This window comes from Nothoprocta perdicaria, unplaced genomic scaffold (assembly GCF_003342845.1).
Source record: "Nothoprocta perdicaria isolate Ctin4 unplaced genomic scaffold, notPer1 scaffold_89, whole genome shotgun sequence".
Taxonomy (NCBI): Eukaryota; Metazoa; Chordata; class Aves; order Tinamiformes; family Tinamidae; genus Nothoprocta; species Nothoprocta perdicaria.
In genome coordinates, this window is record NW_020456187.1 from 1,610,837 (window position 1) to 1,629,690 (window position 18,854).

General features: G+C 42.4%; 1 protein-coding gene across 3 annotated transcripts; it reads right to left on the reverse strand.

Moving 5' to 3' along the window:
* Positions 1-7,407: 7,407 nt before the first annotated feature.
* Positions 7,408-17,606, reverse strand: LOC112958569 (endonuclease domain-containing 1 protein-like). 3 transcript variants are annotated; one of them, XM_026052448.1, is made up of 5 exons: positions 17,546-17,606; positions 17,165-17,355; positions 12,938-13,022; positions 9,573-9,944; positions 7,408-8,618 (listed from the first exon to the last, which is right to left on the reverse strand). In XM_026052448.1, the coding sequence occupies exons 4-5, from the start codon at positions 9,855-9,857 to the stop codon at positions 8,070-8,072; spliced, it is 834 nt and encodes a 277-aa protein (XP_025908233.1). In that variant the 5' UTR covers positions 9,858-9,944; positions 12,938-13,022; positions 17,165-17,355; positions 17,546-17,606; the 3' UTR covers positions 7,408-8,069. The 3 variants fall into 3 exon arrangements, with proteins under 3 accessions (XP_025908233.1, XP_025908234.1, XP_025908235.1); XM_026052449.1 differs by lacking the exons at positions 17,165-17,355; positions 17,546-17,606 and having other exon boundaries at positions 12,938-13,058; XM_026052450.1 differs by lacking the exons at positions 17,165-17,355; positions 17,546-17,606 and having other exon boundaries at positions 9,573-9,890; positions 12,938-12,960.
* Between the last annotated feature and the right edge of the window lie 1,248 nt (positions 17,607-18,854).

Consider the following 18,854-nt stretch of genomic DNA (forward strand, 5'->3'; position numbering starts at 1 on the left):
AATTGAGACCTTAAGTGGTGTCTCCTGCAGAAGATGTAAATGTAGAACGTATCAGTAAATGTAGTAAATGTCACAGTAAATGTAGAAAAAAAGCATGTCTTTTTTGTAGTAAAGACCATTCAATGAGTTGCCGCATTCAAATCTAAGCTTGTGATGCCTTGCAACAGGTAAGATGGGGCTCAGCAGTGAGTCAAGTGTCAAGAGAAATGAGATTGCACCAGCACCTCCAAGACCATCATCATCAAATGAAGAGGAAGCCCAGAGACTCAAATTTAATGTATGAAGGAGACAGAAAATATATTCTACTGGGGGAAGAATAACTTTCTGCCTCCAGTATAAGAGCGTGCACGCAGTTATTTACAGGTAGAGAAAGACCCCAGCTTCCCCCAAAGGTCTTTCTGCCTCCTGCTTGATAGCTGATGCACAACTGCAACCTCCTGCAAGCTACTTGGTGCACACAGGCACTGCTGGCCCAGGCATGTGCAAGTCCATCCTCCTTAGACAGTGGCAAGAGAAGTGATGGCAAAGGCAAGAGAAGCTGGACACTGGTTTCCTTCATCCCGTCTCTTTATGTGCAGGTCAAGCCCAGCCACGTCTTTCTCCTCTTCACAATGTTTCTCTTGGAAAATGAAGTCCATTTACCTTCTGCATAAAAGCTATGAATCTGTATAGATCCCCTCATGTTTTAATATGCAGATGCAACAGTCTTCACCTCCCTCTTCCCAACTACTCCCTTCCACAGAAGAGTTGCTACGTTATTCATCCAACACAAGGAAGACTGCAGCAGCTGATCAATTTGACAGCTCCTTCCATAGCAGCAGAGCACCAAAGAGCATTTTAAGGGCATTTAAGAACCAAGTTAAGTGGTTCAGCATACACGTTATTTGACATATTCATATATTACTGGAGATTATGAGCTTTGAGTAGGTGCCTGCCTCCCTAGCCAGCTCCAGTACAGAAGGACAGGGCCATCTGACAAAATACAGACACCTTATCTGAGATATATTTAAGCCCAATGATGCATGGTTTAAAGGTGCCTATTTCTCTCCTTTGACTGTAAGTGATGACCACATTAACCAAATTACCTACAGATACTTACATATGTTTAAAGCCAGATGGGATGAAACCCTTTCGTATAATTTAGGAGGCATGAGAGATACCAGTATAGTTTTCTATTTTGTGATAGAGTGTATATGTACCATTAATTTTTACTGGTTTCGGTTTCCTTTGAGTTATTATTACTTCATACTCTTTTTATTTATATTCTCATGGCTTCCTTTTTTTTATTCTCATTGTAATAGGACTAATTTGTAATATAAATCTTTATAAAGATGGGTGTAATGGTCTATTAAACGCTGTTATTTTGTATGGGAATGGATGACAACCTGTATTTATGAGATAGATACGTTTTCGGACCCATTAGTTGCTCTGGAAGCTGCAAACAGCAGCACTAAGCAATTCTGCTTTGACTCTTTGATGTGTGTTACTTGTTGCTAAAGAACTTCCATTGAACACTGCAGTTAGTCTGACACAGCTTGTCCTGCTTAGGACATTTTGCAGGGAAAATGAATTCTTCATCTTGTTTGAATTCTCATTTCTACGCAGAGTTATCCACATAAGCAGGGCAGAGTCATATGTCTTCTGCTACAGATTTATATCCACCTTTCCCTGAGCTAGGTTAGCTCATGAGCTCTCTCTCCACATTCTACTTTTTCTTCTTGGAAAGCCCACTATTAAGGAAAACATTTTGCTGGTAAAGGACTTGCATGCCATGGTGGGACTGGAGAACTAGTGTAGAGTTTAATTTTTTAATTTTTAAATTTTCCTTAATTTTCCTTTCTTTGGGAAGTTAAAATTTCCTTAACTTTCCTTAATATGTCATTGTCTACACAGTGAGTCTGAATCCAGGTTATGGGGAGCCCAGGAGCTGCAAATACACTTCGATAGGAAGCTGTGACTCTCAATCAAACTGTACTTTGCCTCTCAGCAGGGCTCGCTGGCCCCTTGAGGAAAGGACTATGTCTAAAGCCCGATCCTACAACATGATGCACAGAGTGTTGAAATCAGTGAGATCTGGGAGTTTTTCCCTAGGAGCAAAACTCCGACTTGGGAGAGGTTGTGGCCAAGGGCTGTCATCAACGCTACTGCACCTCTTCTTGGCCACCATCACTAGTCTTATGTGAGGTGTAGCATTTGTTATCTTTATTTTGAAAACTTTGATCTTGTCTGTATGGAATGACTGATAAACTACTATAATAAATCATTACGGGTGTTTACCAGACAGCTTGTTTTTCTTTTTAATGATCTGTACTTTGGAAAATGCAACATTTATTTTCCTTTACCCTCTTATTTTAGTGAAAGATAAAAATATGTAGAGGGAAGGTCTATTACATGCTAAAGCTGACATCACACATTTAAAATCACACTTAACCTTTAAAATGCCAGAGGAAACTGAAAATATTTGGGCAAGGGGAGCTCTGACAACAATATCCGCAATACACATAGCAGGAAACAATAGGCTGGACAGTTACAGGACAGTAGAGCTTCTCAAAGAGGCCTGTCCTCTGCACTGAGAGCTGGAAGACAAGACACTTGTGTCCAGCCTTCAAAATTTTCACATGTACAGATGCTTTCTGTAAGATGTCCCCATCAGAGAGCTGAATCCCAGCCCCAGAAGACACCCAGACTTGCACAAGCTGTCAGTTGCTTCTGTAAATGCATCACTGAAGACACCCAAAAACCAATTTCCTACCATATGATATGCCCACCATATAGCAAATAATTTCTTATATTGAAGTTAAGATGTGTTTTTACTTGCTGTGACAAATGAGAAACAAACATAAGTGGGGACCTCATGAACAAGTGCTGCTCGATGGCCAAAAGTGGCCTTTATCGACAACTTGTATGGTAGATAGAAGACAAGGCTGAAGACAGAGAGCAAGGGGTCAAGACATATCTGTCTAAAAGTCATAGTCTTGACATTTCAGCTATCTAACTATTTTTCCAGATTTTTTTTTCACTTTTTCTATAGTGATAGCAGCCTATCAGGGCTAATATCTGCTCTTCTGTGGACTTTGAAGACCGGAGAGCAAAGACATTAGTGCTCCAGAAAGCCACAACTTCCACAGTCATTTCCAGGAATCCAACATCTTCTTTTTAACAGTTCTGTAATTATTTCCTCCACAAGTCTTTCTGCAGAAGGAAGTCAGAGAAGTTGTTCCTTGAATAGACTTTCCTTGTCAAGCTGCAGCATTCATACCCATAGAAAACATGACCCTATTAATGATAGGCTCTAGAGCTGAGGTCCCAACCTTGGGTAAGTTTCTTCAGGAGAAGGAATTGGAGTCTATTGCAAGAAATGAAATTAGGTCTCCTCCCAGAGCAATGCTTTGGGGTCTGCAATCCTTGAAGCAGCTCCAGAGGAGCCTACAACACCATGGGTGTCTCCAGGAAACCTCCCACTGGCTCAGGGAAGCTGATGGAGGCTGACAAGAAAGCCCATTTCCCCCCGCAGGCCTGGGGCAGGAGCTGGGTACCAGAAATACCCTGCTTCAGCATTTCCAAACTGAAATTCTCAGAATTTCCATTTTGGGGGGAATTTGGAAACTTTTGGGGTTTTGTTCTGATTCAGAGCGAAACCACATTTTGAAATGACAAAATTTCCTGTGCACGAGTAGCCCTGTTTTGCAGCTCGCTCTGCTTAAAGCCAGAGGTTTTATCTCTCCTCTAATTTTTATTGATTTTATACTGCTGAAACTCCCTCAGCCTTCAATAAAGCTAAGCATTAGGGCAGTATAATAGCAAAATAATAAAACTGAACTTTTCTTTACTATCCATTTTATCTATAAGTCACAAAACACAGCAAAGTAAAGATTATTCTACTATCTTAATGTCATGCCCTGGAAATAAATTGGCACTGAAAATGATGTAAACCAGCCTCCATCCCAGTTCACTGCTCTATGCATTCAGAATGAGATCTCAAAGCCTCAGAAGCAAATTACATATGAGATATTTAGGTACAAAGTAGTGTGCAAAATACAAGTCTTCAATTCGCCAAACTTGGGTAATGCAAGTAGGTTATTCAGGAAGAGATTAGATTCAGGTAACATAACTGTCGAACGAGTTGTTGTTGTGCAATGTTTTCAGAAACATTGAACAAATTTACATTATAAAAACTTTTCAGAAGCCAACATCATAGTTTGAAAGCAAATGTTAACTCACAGTAGGAGACCTGGCATCCAATATCTGAAAATATTTTCAGATAATCTCTTTCTCTTTGCCAGGTTAAATTGACACTGATTCCTCCACAACAGTTCCAAAATTTTTTCTCTTCCTGCTACAGCTTTATTCCAATCCTAGTTTACACCTAGTCTATAAGAAGTTTTCTTCTTTTGATCTTAGCTATGATTATTTTTCTCCTTTCATACAGACATATTCAATGACCCAATAATTTTGATTCTGCCACTCTCCTTTTATAAGCTCTCAAGTGACTTTTCTTCCCTGCTATCTCAAGCTTTCAGTCTTTACATTCAGGGTTCTTCAATTTATCCCCTGCTAGGTATTGCTCTAGGAGCTGCCCACTGTGTTTTACGTCTTTGATCTCCAGAAAGTGTAGTAAAGATCAAACAGATGATACTAAAGAAATGCAAAGATCCACCTTCAATTGCTCTTATTTTTAGTTGCAAAACAGTATATTTCACTTGCTTGGTTGAACAGTCAAGAGGGAGAATTCCTCTTCAGGACTCCAACCTTTCCAGTTTCTTTGATGACCTCGCAACACTTCATAATACTCAAAAATATAAATGTCCTTTGTTTTTTAATAAACCAAGCATTCTTCCTTTCCAACAACTCTCAGCAGTATAAAGCAGAAATTGTATTAATACAAACCACAATTTTGCTTTTTGAAGACCCACGTTTAACCACACAGGAAATTCCTATTGGGACCTTCTGTGAGCCTCAGGAAAGACCTTCTACTTGTTCCACCTAAGGAATTGCCGCTAGTTCTTCTCTCCCCATGGTGAAGTGCTCACCACAAGGTGCAGAACAAATCTCACACGGCCTGCTTCAATTTGCTTAAATATTGCCCTGCATGACAAGCCTAGCATTTATCCCCTTACCTGTTTGCATGTCCCCTTCAGCCATTGCAAAATCCTGGTGCATCTGGCCTTTCAGATCACAAATGTCATGGAAATCTCCAGGACATGTGTCACGTGTGCTTGCTCCTTTATTTCTCTTCTAACTTCAAGGTCATAGATCTGAATGACTTGCCCCTGATGAAACTAGAACCACTCTAAACATTTTGGCTCTTTAAACTACTGGCAGTCCTGTAAGCTCATGGGAACAGGTCATATCTGAACGGTTTGAGTACAGCAAAGCTGACATATGGACAAAGTAACCCTTTTACGGTCCATCCAGCCTTATTCTGTGAATCCACAAACCCTACGGACCCTTGGCAAGAGAAGCAGTTGAGTTGCAGCAAACATGAGCTCTTCACTCACTGATATGCCACATTTCTCAGAGCACAGGTAGGACAGAAGAGCCTGGCCTACATGCTGGCTAGACTCTTTGTGCTAACTCACACTCTGCCTTAGGAGCATTTGCAACCAAGACATCCCCATGCAGAGATTAAAGGGTTCAGCTTAGATCACACAGGAAGTCTGTGGCAAAGCTAGGAATAGTAACTTGCACTAGTATACTCCGGAGGAAAGCTGCCCCTGCAGCTCAGCGCTGGCCCTGTCTTCTGCTCTCTTGGACATGCTTATACATACAAAGATGATCTGCGAAGGAACACCAGATTCTTGGCCAAGGTGTCTCTTAAAGATGTCAGATGTGCTTCCAGGCTGCACAGGGATAGAGCACCTGGAGATACTTTTCTAGGATGAGTAGCATACATCTGAGGCTGCCTGGGAGAGCTGTGTGCTCTTCAGCATCCTCAGCAGTTGATGCAATGAAGACTTGGTCTACAGGAGTTTAGCTCTTCCTGTACCTCTTAAGTAATTTATCCTTCATTTCTAAAATCCCAACATCCCACTAATGCCCAGAGCTGTTTCCCCAAACAGATAAACACAGAGCAGAGCAAACAGTGAGTTACCTTCCCTTCGAAGCGCAGCAGAAGGTTCGCAGTAGATGGAGGAGATTCCTGTCTCATCATGGATTTCTGTGAGAGTCACTGGAGCAGCCCACCAAAGGGCTGCATCGCTATTCCTGGGGCATATCCAGGGAAATCGAGCTCTTCCCCATTCCTGGCATTGGCAGAAACCAGGGGAAATCACAGAATAAAGCTGCCTGGAGGCTATTCCTGAACCTGGGGATCCTGTGGGTTAAGCAGTCCATTGCTCAGCTCCAAGCTGGGTGCTGAGTGAGGTGTCCCTGATATTTGCTGGGGCATAAGCACCAAGCTGATTCATTTATTCCTTTGGCTTTCCATGTATCTCATGCTTGTTTTCTGTGGTGGGGAGGGTGTTTCTGGGTATGGGCATAGGGACAGGCCCTGGGAGCTGGCAGAGGGGTGACTCATGGAGGTGGTCAGTGGGAAGAGCCAGGGGGATTCCAGCATGTCTTGGAAAGTAGAGGTGGGAGTTTCTTTCAGAGACACGGATGGGACGAGGAGCCACAAGGACAAGTGTGGTTTTGAGTCCCAGCAGGTGTGAGGAGGTGGGTTGAATGAGTCAGACAGAACAGGGCCCTATGAGTAACCTGAAAGGTGTCTGCTGAGGACATGCTGGGGACTTCAATCTGAAATTGCACCAGTTGCACCAGCTCAGTGATTTATGGCAGCTTTTGAAATTTGGAGCAAAAATCAGGCAAAGGCATGGGACTTGGGACACCAGGTAGCTTTCCAAGAAAGTGAGGAATATTCTCCTACCTCTGTCAGCAACAGATATGAAAAAAAAACACTATTTTTGTTACTATTGCTGCAGCACTGAAGACTTCAGGAACAGTCTGTGGTACTGGGCACTGCACAAAGATCTGGAGTGGGACGAGGTTACCAGAACTCAAGTGCCTAGAATCCTTTGGGATGCCCTCAGGGACCTTGTGTGGCCTCTTGTGTGGCTGCTCACAAGGTCATCCTTAGATCCAGCAGTGGAACAAACAGAGGCTAAATTATATGCTGTATATTGACCTTTTACACCCTTTGAATACAGTAAAAAAAAAAAATTAAAAAAATCTACATAAATCTGAAGATAAGGTTCAGATGCAGAACAAAATGAAATTTTTTAACCAGTGTATCACAGCAATTTATCTTTTATTGCTCAAAGTCTGCTATATAGCTCATCCCTGAGTCTGATACCTCTAATGGCGCATGGTCCAAAAGCAAGCAAACAAAAACCTGTAAATAAATTTACATAAGAACAGTCTTCATATAACCTCAGGGTTAGGGAGCTTAGTAATGAGCTCTATATTATTTCCTTCCTTCTTGATTTACCTATCTACATATAACCAGAATGCCTTTCATATGCTTTGTGGTCTTCCTTCTTTCCATCTCTTTCCCTCTGTCCTTCTCTTTTTTCTGCTATCAGTGACTGCACTTGCATTTACTGAATGCAAATGCATTATGTATAGCACAAACCTTATAGCTAACCAGCACTCCTCTGACTCTTTAGTTACCTTGTCCCAAAGTGAAGTCCTATGCTCTAACTGATAAGGCAAGGCAGCAACAAACTACCAGTGACGTCAAATGAAGGGATGAAAGAACTATAATCTGAATATCTGACTATGGATGAAGAAGAAAAGAAAAAATAAAGAAAGTCGAAGTCTGGCTAGCTTTAAAGACAGGCTCTGATTCCCTTGCCCATCCGCCCAGCCAGACACTCCTCCTGGAGACATCCTTTGAAGCCTCCTGACAAGGTTGGTGGTGACAAGCTCCTGTTGGTGACAGGACAAGGAAGCAAACGGCTGGAGCTTCTGCTGGCCCTTCTTTTATCAAGGGAGAAGAGACAGACTCCAAGAGGCAGAGCCAGGAAAGCTGCTAGTGACGGAAGCAGGACAGCGGGTGCACAGCGCATGCAATGAGGCTGCTAGTGGCAAAAGCTCCTGAGCCCTTTATACCCAGAGGGGTGATGTGAGGCTTAGTCTCGAGGACAGTCTCTGTCAAACAGAGAAACCTGGTCCCTTCCATAGAGCTGGCTCAATGCCTCCTCCAGCTCTCCCAGCGAGACGAACTGGACGTCGTTCCTGTCATTCTCAGCGATGACAGCCCAGGCCTTGAGCTCCTTGTCACTGTCCATCTCACAGCAGACACCAGACCAGAGATGACTGGGTTTATTAACCCGCCCACCTGCAATATAGTTGTTCCCAGGCACGGCACCCACGACGACGTAGGTGGTGGCACAGCCCTGTGTCTCCTTGATCATTACTTGCTGCTCGTAGTTTTTCCAGGCTCCACCGTTGAGTTTTTCATTCTGGGGAACGATGTTGGTGAGGGTGAAGGTGGCCGTCCTGCTGCTGTTGTCAGGATGATGGCCGCTGGGGTTCAGATGACCGCGATTCAAACCCGTCAGGTTCTTGTAGTCCACGAGGACAGCCTGGCTCTTGCTGATTTGCTCCAAGGTGACGTTATAATAGTTTATGAGAACCCATTCTCTTGCCATTGAGCTGGGATAAACAGAATCCATCAGCTTGGGGAGTAAAGAAGAAAGGGTTTAGTTCTTGGGGATAGGAATAACGGAGCAGGTTGCCCTGCAGTAGAAGTCTCTGAGAGCTTAGAAAACAGCTGCCATCTCCAGCTTTTGCTGGATTTGGAGATTTTGCCATCTCCACGTAAGAAAACATTATCAGAGATCATAATGCTGACACCCCTTCCCTACAAATGCAGGAAACTGGAAGAAAGCAAAGTTCAAAATTTGACTGCTTTTGATTTGACTTGTGACCTTTGAAATCCTCCCTGCAGCCTGCTGTGGAAGTGCGGGTGGACACAAGAGATAATGAATATTTTCCATTCTCCCAAGTTTTCAGAAAAAGCTGAGTTGAGTGAGTTGTCTGCCCTCACACAACTGGTTCCCTTTTTTTTTTTTTTTTTTTTTTTTTTTATCATTTATTTAACCTAGCCCACTTATTCCTGTGTGCCTGTGACTGGACTCTTTCACTAGATCATCTCATCCATTTCTGAGTTTCTACAACTTTGCTCATAGTGCTTACAAAGCCAAAGTAACTCTTAACATGGAGCAAAAAAACTATGCCATGGTGGCACAGCAGCTCAGATCAAACTGGTGCCCCAAGCTGAGCTCTTTTTCCCATGATTTGTCCTCTCCACTTCAGCATGCGACAAAAAGGGGTTATATGGCTAAATGGAGAAATATAGAACATAGATATATATGAGACGGTCATCTAAGTTCCTGTAAGGTCAATGCAGACATATGTGCACTTCTAGGACCTGACTCATCCCATCCTCCTGCTGATGGCTAAAATGAATCAAAGGAATCATGTGTTCAGGGCGCCTGAAGTTAGATGAAATGAATCCCCTCCAGTGGGCCCATTTTCATGTACATAGGGAGAAAGGGCAATATTTGGTTTTACATTGCAGCTCAGGTTTATTGGCTAGAGGGAGATGTGCTGTAAAAGAGGATACTCACCTGGGGCTCAACCATCCAAGTTTTGGGTCTTTTGCCAGATCCAGGCTGGTACAGGTAAGCGGAGTATACAGGTATACGTCGGTCCCTGTCATATAGAGTAGCAAAATAATACTTGTTTTTGTAACGTTGGCAAATCCGAGCTGCATTTTTTGGTTCCAGGGCTTCATTTGGTGGGGTTTCCTTGAAGAAAAACTGAGGGCATGAATGTTCAAACGATGTCACCACCTCACTGCGTCCCAGCCAGAGGCAGCTCGCTGAGATCTGTAGCAGCAGCAGTAACAGCATTTTGGGTGGAAATCAAGCTAAAAGTTCTTGCACCTGGAGGGCAAATGCAGACAGAGACAGGTTTCACAGCCTGGAGTTGTTTTTGTCCTGGAAAAAAGAGGACATTGAAAGATCAAAGAGGGAAAAAAGTCTTCCGGCACCTTCTCCTCTTTACCTGGGGTGAAAAACTATGACACAGCTGGTTCTTCAAGATGAGCTGAAGTTGGACATCTTTTGTCCAATCCTGCCTCCTTTTCTTCTGCTTTTTTTTTTTTTTTTCTTTTTTTTTCTGCTTTTCCTTTTGGAAAAGCAGTGACCTTCCTATTTGCATTGCTAGATCTTCAGCTGAGTAGTTTTAAAATGTGTAACATTGAAAAAAGGCAAGTAGAAAAATCAGCTGAGGTGATTCATAGAGGAGAAAGCTGCCATGGTCTGTAAAACACACAAAAATCCACCTTTGGCTGGGGAATTGTCCAAACTGAGGACTGCTGAAGAAGAGGAAATTTACCTTACACTTCTGCTTTTTTTTTTTTTTAAATTCTTTTCCCTGAGTCTCATCTATTAAATTCCACTGAATTCAGGATACGGAGCTAGAGATAGCCATGCTCTGACCCAAGAGACATCTGGTACAATTATATTTAGCCTAAGCACATTATGGCATATTTTATATTGTCACCTATTTACGTATTTTTAGCTGAAAATTGCCTTGATTTCACAGCCCAAGAGTTGTTTCTTACAGTCATCTAAATGGAAAGTTACAATGAGGGCTTTTTTGCTTTTTCATTTTTTTCCTCTTGACTAGCTTTGGATCAGGAATGTGGAAAGCAGTAACCTGAAAATTGAGAAGTGAGAAATCCCAGAGACATATCTCTCCTCTAGGCACTTTTTCTAACTCGTCATTGAGAAGTGATTCATCCTAGCAATCTCCAGAGAGTAACTGCTCTAGGTTAGACAGAAACATTACTGAAAAGTTCTTCCTCTTGACTATCCCCTCCATGATCTTTATATATATATATATATATATATAAAAATAAGTACATTTCAGGTACACAGAAACCAACATACCGTGTGTAAGAGCAGCAGATGAATTTGTTTATTCTTGTGGTTTTGCTTGGAGCCCCAAAGGGGTAGAGGATTTTCCACCACAGTCTGAAACTGGCTGTGACCTTGGGGCTGTTTATATATGATCTTCAAGAAGGGAGAGTTATACGTAATTCTGTTTTACTAGCTTTCTCAAACAGGATTTGGAGTAAGACTGGTAAGGGGTGGAGCCAGGACCTGTGCTTTTCCATAGTTTTTTTTGCAAGGTCAAGGGCAGAGTTACAGTACCCTACAAACTACCTCCTCTTATTCACAAGTCTGCTCAGTTCCTATAGCAGTTTGGTATAAATTTTCCAGGTGACTTGGCAAATGAAAAAGTTTTATTATGCAAGGTGTTTTATGACATTTCTGAAACATCTCTCCCTTATGAGAAAACCTCTATTAATAGAAGGCCAAAACACGACCATGAATCTACCCATTTCTGAAGACACACATGAAAGAGGGTGCAAACCACAAGACTATTCCTGTCTGCTGAGCATGGGCTGTGGGAAATCACATCCCAAAGAGCCTGCTTGACTTCATTGATTATGAAAGATGTTCAGGGCCCATAGCTCAGCCCTGCGAACTGCATGGATGCCTCAGGTTACAAGGGATAAATCCAATGTACCCTGACCGAATGTAAGTAGACTGAGTCTGGCCCATCATCTTCATAGCCTGTGGTTGCATCTCCTCAGTTTGAAAAAGAAGATTGTGCCACGGCTTTGCGGAAACTTTGAGAGGGTAAGAAAAAATTGAGGGTCCATCTAAGGGTATAATATGGATGATAAATGTTCCCCTTCACTATATGTGAGGACACACTGCAGGATCCAATAGTCGTCCTGCGTGCACGCACACTCATGTGTCCATAGGGACACTCACAGCAACTCAGATTACACCTTGTCACAAGAAGGCCCTGATCAAAGACTGCAGAAAAAGGGAGAAGGAGAAGAAACATCTCACGGTTTCAATTATAACTGATATTGTTGGGAAGTTACCAGGTGAGCTAACAACCAGGCCAACCAACCTCACACTTGTCTTTGGGAGATAACACCGGTGTTACCACCACAGTCCCTATGGAGCCAAATGGTTTAGCTGAATAACTAAGACCTGCTTAGCCAAGTTCACGCTGTTTTAATTCCAGAGTGCTAAATACCTTTGAGGCTTGTGAAAAGTCACTAGAAGTGCAGGATAGCCACTTCTTTGGAAGTTATTTAATGATAACAACAACAAATGACAATAGCAATATGAAGATTATTATCATCTTGATGGTGAATAATTAAAGAAAAAACAGCAAGGAATCTCTTTTCCTACAATTTGACATCTCAGTCCACTGTTAGGCATCTTGCTGTGCTGTTCCCTGGGCTTCCTGTGGTTATTGTTTCTCTTAAGCATCTTTGGCTATGTCCAACACTTGGCTGGGACGGTTGGTGAGTAGCAGCGACAGGAATAGATTGACTAGTCTGGATTGTCCCATCAAGGTCTGGAGCCTCTTGCAGATGAACAAAACATCACCAGAGCTGCTAGAGGCTCCGGGGCTCTGGTCTAACAGCATCTGGAGACCGGCTTCCAGCTCACAGTGGAATAGTTTATTCCCTTTGGAAACAGTGTTCCTTCCTCAAGGGTTTTGATCTGAGCATCAGCAAAAGTACCATTTATCCTAGACACCACCTGATTTTTTAATTTTATTTTCTTATAGACTGGCTATTAGCCCACATAGGAACAAGTTTCCAGCTTCCTCCAATCTCTGCTGCCTCTAAGTACCTTTCTCACGTTCTCCAGGTCTTTGCCTTTCTCTTTTCTATGCTTGTGTTCCCTTCCCAAGTCATTTCTTCTCTCCTCACCCTCTCTAATAAATTGTAAAGTACTTCAAGTATGGTGCATGTGTAACCTCCTCCTAAAGTGGTGGGTAGATCTTAGCAATTGCACTTTTGCCCACTATGTTTTCTCTTAAGTCTAACATAACACTTAACAGAGAAGAAATATTAAAGCTGATAGTGGAAAAAAAAGAAGTGAGAACTTACCTTGAACCACCAGTCTCAGAAGAATTGAGCTATCGCTTCATTCTACTCCCTGGACAAGCAGATGCATGTTTCCTCAAGAGGGCCCCTGCAATATATACCAGGTTATAAGTCTGCCCCTTTTCACAACAAAGGAAACTCACAGAAAGAAGAGGGATTTCTGTCACTACTGTTCTGAGGAGATTTGTTCATGCTGGTCCTGAAATAGAGTAGCAGTGGCTACTTGCAGTTTCCCCAGGATTTCTTTCAAGTTTGCTGACTAGAATCACGTGTCAGAAACAGATAACTGTGTCTGGTGATTTCGCTTTCCATTTCCTCATTTCCCAGGGGCACAGCAGCCCTTACTGCAACATCTTCACACATTTCTATTCCCAGCACAACGTCCCTACAGGCCTACCCTGCAGCCCTGGGATTGCACATCGCTGGCGAGCAGATTTCAAGCTCAGGAGCTTGAGATAGGTCAACTTGGGCCCAGAGACATTTTTTTGGCGGCACATAAATCCATGGTTGTGTGCCCAGGAGAAGATAGAGCAAAGCAAGCACTAAATTGTTTCCCTGACATTAGACGACACAGTCCAGCTTTGAGCATGCACGAATCTTCCAAAATTGGCTTTTCTGCAGCCTCTCAGAAATTCAACATAATCAACATGGTCAGAGTATGTTTCCTGTGCCTGATTTGGATGAGTTTGGAGCAGCACTTATTAATGCCATCTGACAGGTTTTGAGGGCACATCACTGTCCTAAATTACTGTGGAGTATTTATTATATACTTACATTTTCTAGAAAAAGTAATATTTACAAGTTTTATCTCATTAGACTTCAGGTCCTCTTCTGTATCTGCACTCATACCTGAACCTCATACTCTCTCCTCTTATGTAGCACTGCATTTATCACCTCCAGGTTGCATCTTCACAAAATAAGTGATGTCCAAATGGCTCTTTCTGGGCAGCAAGTGTGCAAGGGACTGCAAAACACATCTTCTGCCTTTACAGGCACTACTGCATTTGTGTTCAGATAGGATCCCAAACTGCACACTAAGGATGCTGAGTGATGCATTAGGAGGAATGGGCAAAAGGTATTTTGGAGGTGGAGGCAGAGATTGGGGTTCAGTAGGCTGCCTTCTCCAGATCTCAAAGGGCAAAGATGACAAGAGGTATTGATTCTTCTGGTCTTGCTAAGAGACAGCTAAAGGAAAGATATGAGATTCCAAGATTAACAGTGGGGTGGAAATGGGACTGAAGATCATTAAAGATTATGGCCAAGAAACATTGGCAGTAATGGGGATGTATTGGAGCTTGGGGCCTGCACTAAAAATAGGGTTTGACAGTCAGGGACCAGAAGGAAGGTGGATCCATTGGCCTGAGCACTCATGTTAGAGCATGATAGAAGGGCTTTTGCAATATTTTGTATAAATTAAAAACTGCAGGAAGCATGAATATTTGATCCTGAATTTCCCATCACGATATAGACCTTATAGTCCTCTTGCCACATGCTGTGTCTTACCCTGAGTATCTATGAACTCAGAGCTCGGCTTCTCTGATATAGCAAATGCTTCCAAACATACTGCAGTCAAAACACCAAGAGGAAAAAGCAGCTGTCTCCTTGCATTGGATCTCACTTTTTGAGCCCTCTCCTTGTCCTCTGAGTCTGTTCCTGCTACATTTTGTCAATGTGACGGATTCCATATTTCTTGACACTGGAGCAGTAGAATTAAAGACAGCTTTTGACGGAAATTTCTCAAAAAGAATAGCAAGAGTCTGAGCCTGATGTCTAGGCAATCCTTGTTGGTCTTCTGCTTTTAACAAAGTGTAGAATCAGGCCATGGCACTACCCTGCTGCCACTCACAGTCTTGTTATATGTGGAGAAAGAGAACAGGCAGCCAATTCCAAGTTTCTCTCTCCTTTTTTTTTTCCTTCCACAAAGAGCTTAAAATATCTATAGGACAACAGTGAACAGTCAGAGAAGGTAATGCAATCAACATCCAGCAGTTACGACGAAAGTTCAAGTGAAATATAGCCAACATTTTCAAAAGGCCTTATGCTGAAATCCCACACAGATCAATTTGCAGCAAGCCGACCTTGGATGAGTAAGAATTTTCTATTGATATCAGCTATATATGCTAAACTCTTAAATGGACCAATGTAAAACTCTTATGTGGGCACTCTTTTTTTTTTTTTAGGAAGTGAAAGAAAATAATTCAGTTTAATTCTGAGTATGTGACCTCTGGGAATGAAGCTGAACTCTTCCATTTTAAGCCCACACTCTTAGTTAATCTGGACAAGTTTTCCTGAATGTATCCAAAAACACATGTCTAAAAATATAGATAACAGGTTAGGAGCACTTTAACAATGAGTTGGTGAAATAACAAGAAGGAGCCATGAACTTTACTTCCTGCTCCTGGAGTCTAAAAAGCCATGCTTTTGCATTTTATTGATTTTTCTAAAAAATGTCCTCCAAAATTCAAAAGCTGGCATTATTTTACCTTTCATGTCATAGTGGACAATGGTTGTATGTTCTTCACAGCTGTGAACTTCCAGTATGAGTGAGGTGAGATGCACTGAATTAGCTCTCCTCTAGACAAATACCTACATAGTCTATCTTGTAAGGAAAACCTCCATTTCATAGACCCTTAAAACAGGGAGGGGAAAATCCTATTGAATCCTCCAGGAGGATTCTGGAGCCATTCTCTAGGAGCCAAGAGGTTTGTAGATGTAGCTCCTCCAATATTTTCTCCAATTGCATCATAATTGAAAGAAACAGGATTCACGGTGCTTCTCTAGAGGATGTATACCAAAGTCTTGGCTTCTCTACATGCTTTCTTGATATCTACCTCAATTTTCTTTCCAGTGGGTGCCAAAGACAGCAGTTTCATTATTGCAGGTAGTCCTGTGTTAGTAACTTCTTTCCGTATTCTTTCTAACTTCTTTCTTATTCTTTTTCTGCACAGCTGACATGGGGCAGAGGTGTGTTTTGTGCTGTAGAAGCCATTCATAGGATCACATAGTAATTCAGCTTGAAAGGCACCTCAAGAAGTCTCCAGTCCAAACTCTACCTCACATTACGACAAGCCATGAGGTGGTGGTACAAATGAGAAGACAAGCACAGTAGGAGGAGGAAAGGCTACTGCAGAAGAAGTGATACCACAAAAGCCTTTTCTTGACTTCTTGGTCCCCATGGAAGGAGCAAAGAGCCAAAGGGAAGATGAATAGACAGAGCAAAGCTGGTCCTCACGAAGGATTAAATTATGGAAGCCACAGCCAAATGGCGATGAGAAATCAAAGAATGAGGAAGGGAAACATTGCTCCAACGTGTGAATTGAGAAGTATGCTGTTCTGAGAAGTATGCCTGCCCTCTTTTCCTTAGAGGGCAGCAAAGATCCCAGAATTTCACAGCCACAGGCAGGATGTGAAGGTGTCCAGACTCTGGACATGTCATGCTCATTTACGTGTGTGTCAACCGCCTGTTTTGGGAGGCAGTCCACTGATGTGAGCGTGGGCAGAGAAGGAGTGTTGACACACTGTGAACTGGCAGAGCTGGTCAGTGCACTCTTTCATAACAACCAGGATGCTGAGACATCTACATCTCACTCTACCTCTGCGCCAACTATGTTCACCCTTATGAGGTGTTCCAATGCTCATGACCTTTAAATGAGGGATAAAAATCTGACCTAGACCAGACCAAAGGTTTGAGGTGCCCAATAGAGGCAGCTGCTTCTTCTGCTCCTTCCTGGTTTCCCAGGAGTGACCTCAAAGCTCCACTACACACATCTCTCTAAAGGAACACAGCTCATTTCCTGTACAAATAATACAGCCCTTTACCAGGGTCTGCAAAAGTCATGAGATTTATGGAGAAAATAAAGGAAATAAGGTGAGACTGCAAAAGATTTATTAGGTCACCTGTTCTTCCACAGGCAGAACAGGTGCATTTTACTGATTTTAAATTATTTGCCCTGAGTTATTCTTCTGTGCAATATGCTTCTTAGGCCATTCTTGCTTTTTGGATACAAATGTGCTAAATTCATCTTTTCCCCATAAGGACCAAGTGGTGATTTTAATAATCAGTTATTTCCAGTTCAACTGGAAAATTCGGCACGTGCTCCTGGCAGCTTTAGGTGTATTATCTCCAGTAGACTGACTGCCTTGGCCTCTGTACATGCAGGCCTGACAACGCTTGGTGTCAGTGGGGTCTCATCTTCAATACAGATGAACCACCTTGCTGCAAATACTCACCAACTGACAGTTGTTGGGTTGCCTGTGGTTTCTTTCACTCTTTCAGTTTCATTCAGCTTTGGAGACCAAAAATCAATCTGTAGTTTTCACTTTCCAATTCATGTAGCAGCACGGGGTCTGTTGGGCAGTTAAGCAGTAATCGAAATCCTTCACTACGAACGTGTGTCAGTATTTCTAGATGTCAAATGTTCCTGCATGAAGAGAAGGCAGCAAGTAAAGAGCAAGATATTTGCCTAGACGGATGAAACCAGTGATATATTGACATAGAAGGGAAATACAAACACTATGAACTGCCTATTTTATGACAGATGGAAAACTTATGTTAACCTATTAACCTTATATAAAGCTCTTATAATGAAAGCAGTAAGAAGAGATGCTCACCTTCAGAATATCTATAACTGGGATTCATTTAACTTAGCTCAGGCAGTCAAAAAACAGATTTCCAAATGTATGTTTCATGAAGAGAACAAGACATCTCCAGGGAGAGGTTCATGCTAGCCTAAATTAGGCAAATGTAAAACGCAAAACTATGTAAAACAGCTTTAATAAAAGCATTTACTTCTCTGTATTGAGTATAAAGGCAGTCTAAACAGATATCTCTGTCATTAAAGTCTGACAATTAGCTGCTTCAAATTTTGTGAACTAAATGCACTCTCTATCTTGGTGATTTTGATCTTAGAATACAATGTCCACATAGAGGAAGAGCATTGCAAACCGAGACACAACAGCCTTGGGGTCTCGCCTGCATGTTTTGAGGCATTTCCTTCCCACATAACCCACAGGGCAGCTTGGTTCTCACCCTGCATTATGAAAATTAGCAGAGAACATCCTAACACCTCTGTAAGTTACAAGATGACCTAGGTTAGGTCAGATAGATGGGTTTCCCCACAGAAGAAATCATGTGCTCAGAACTCAAGGAACTCAACTCTGTGACCAAAGTGAGACTCCTTACTGATTTTAATGGACTGCATTAAGAAAAGCAAGCCTCAAACTGATGGGGAAATGCTGCCAACAAAAGCAGGGCTAGGCAGTGAGGGATGGAGAAGATGTATCTGTGAGACCAAAAGGAGGGACCAAAATGCATTTAAGTCAGTGATCAAGGATCATTCTTGGCTGTAACATCCCACCACTGCCTACTCACATGATCTGGGTCATGAAAAATTATAGAAAAAGGGCTAGACAGGTTGGGAATCTACCCTCTCTGTCCTTGGAATGAGTACATTTCATCGGCTTTGGGAGATCCATTTATTCCAACTCTTTCTATTGCTTCTCCTTCAAAGAACTTGTCTCATTCAACTTAGCAGCCATTGCAGCTTCAGCAGAAGCTGCTGTGCCTGAAATAGTCAACCACAGCCTTCACCACAGCCTGTCAAAGCAACTAAAACTAATCAGCTGTTGGGATTAGCAACCTCGATGACAAGTGTTCTTGTTTTACCTGCAAGCTCAAAGCTTGTCCCCTTTCACCTCCTCTGGGTTTGTTCACCTTTATGGTCAATGGATGACTCTTATTTCAGCAAGATACAAACTGCATCCAGGGAAAAACAGAAGCACCGAGGTGATGTGTTGTTGTGATTGGCTGCTGGTTTTACCACCAGCGAGGCAAATCAAAGGACCTTGGGACAGTAAGTTGATCTGGAAAATATTTCACAGCCTGCAGTTGTTCCTCCAGGAAAATGGAAGTCCCAAGGCA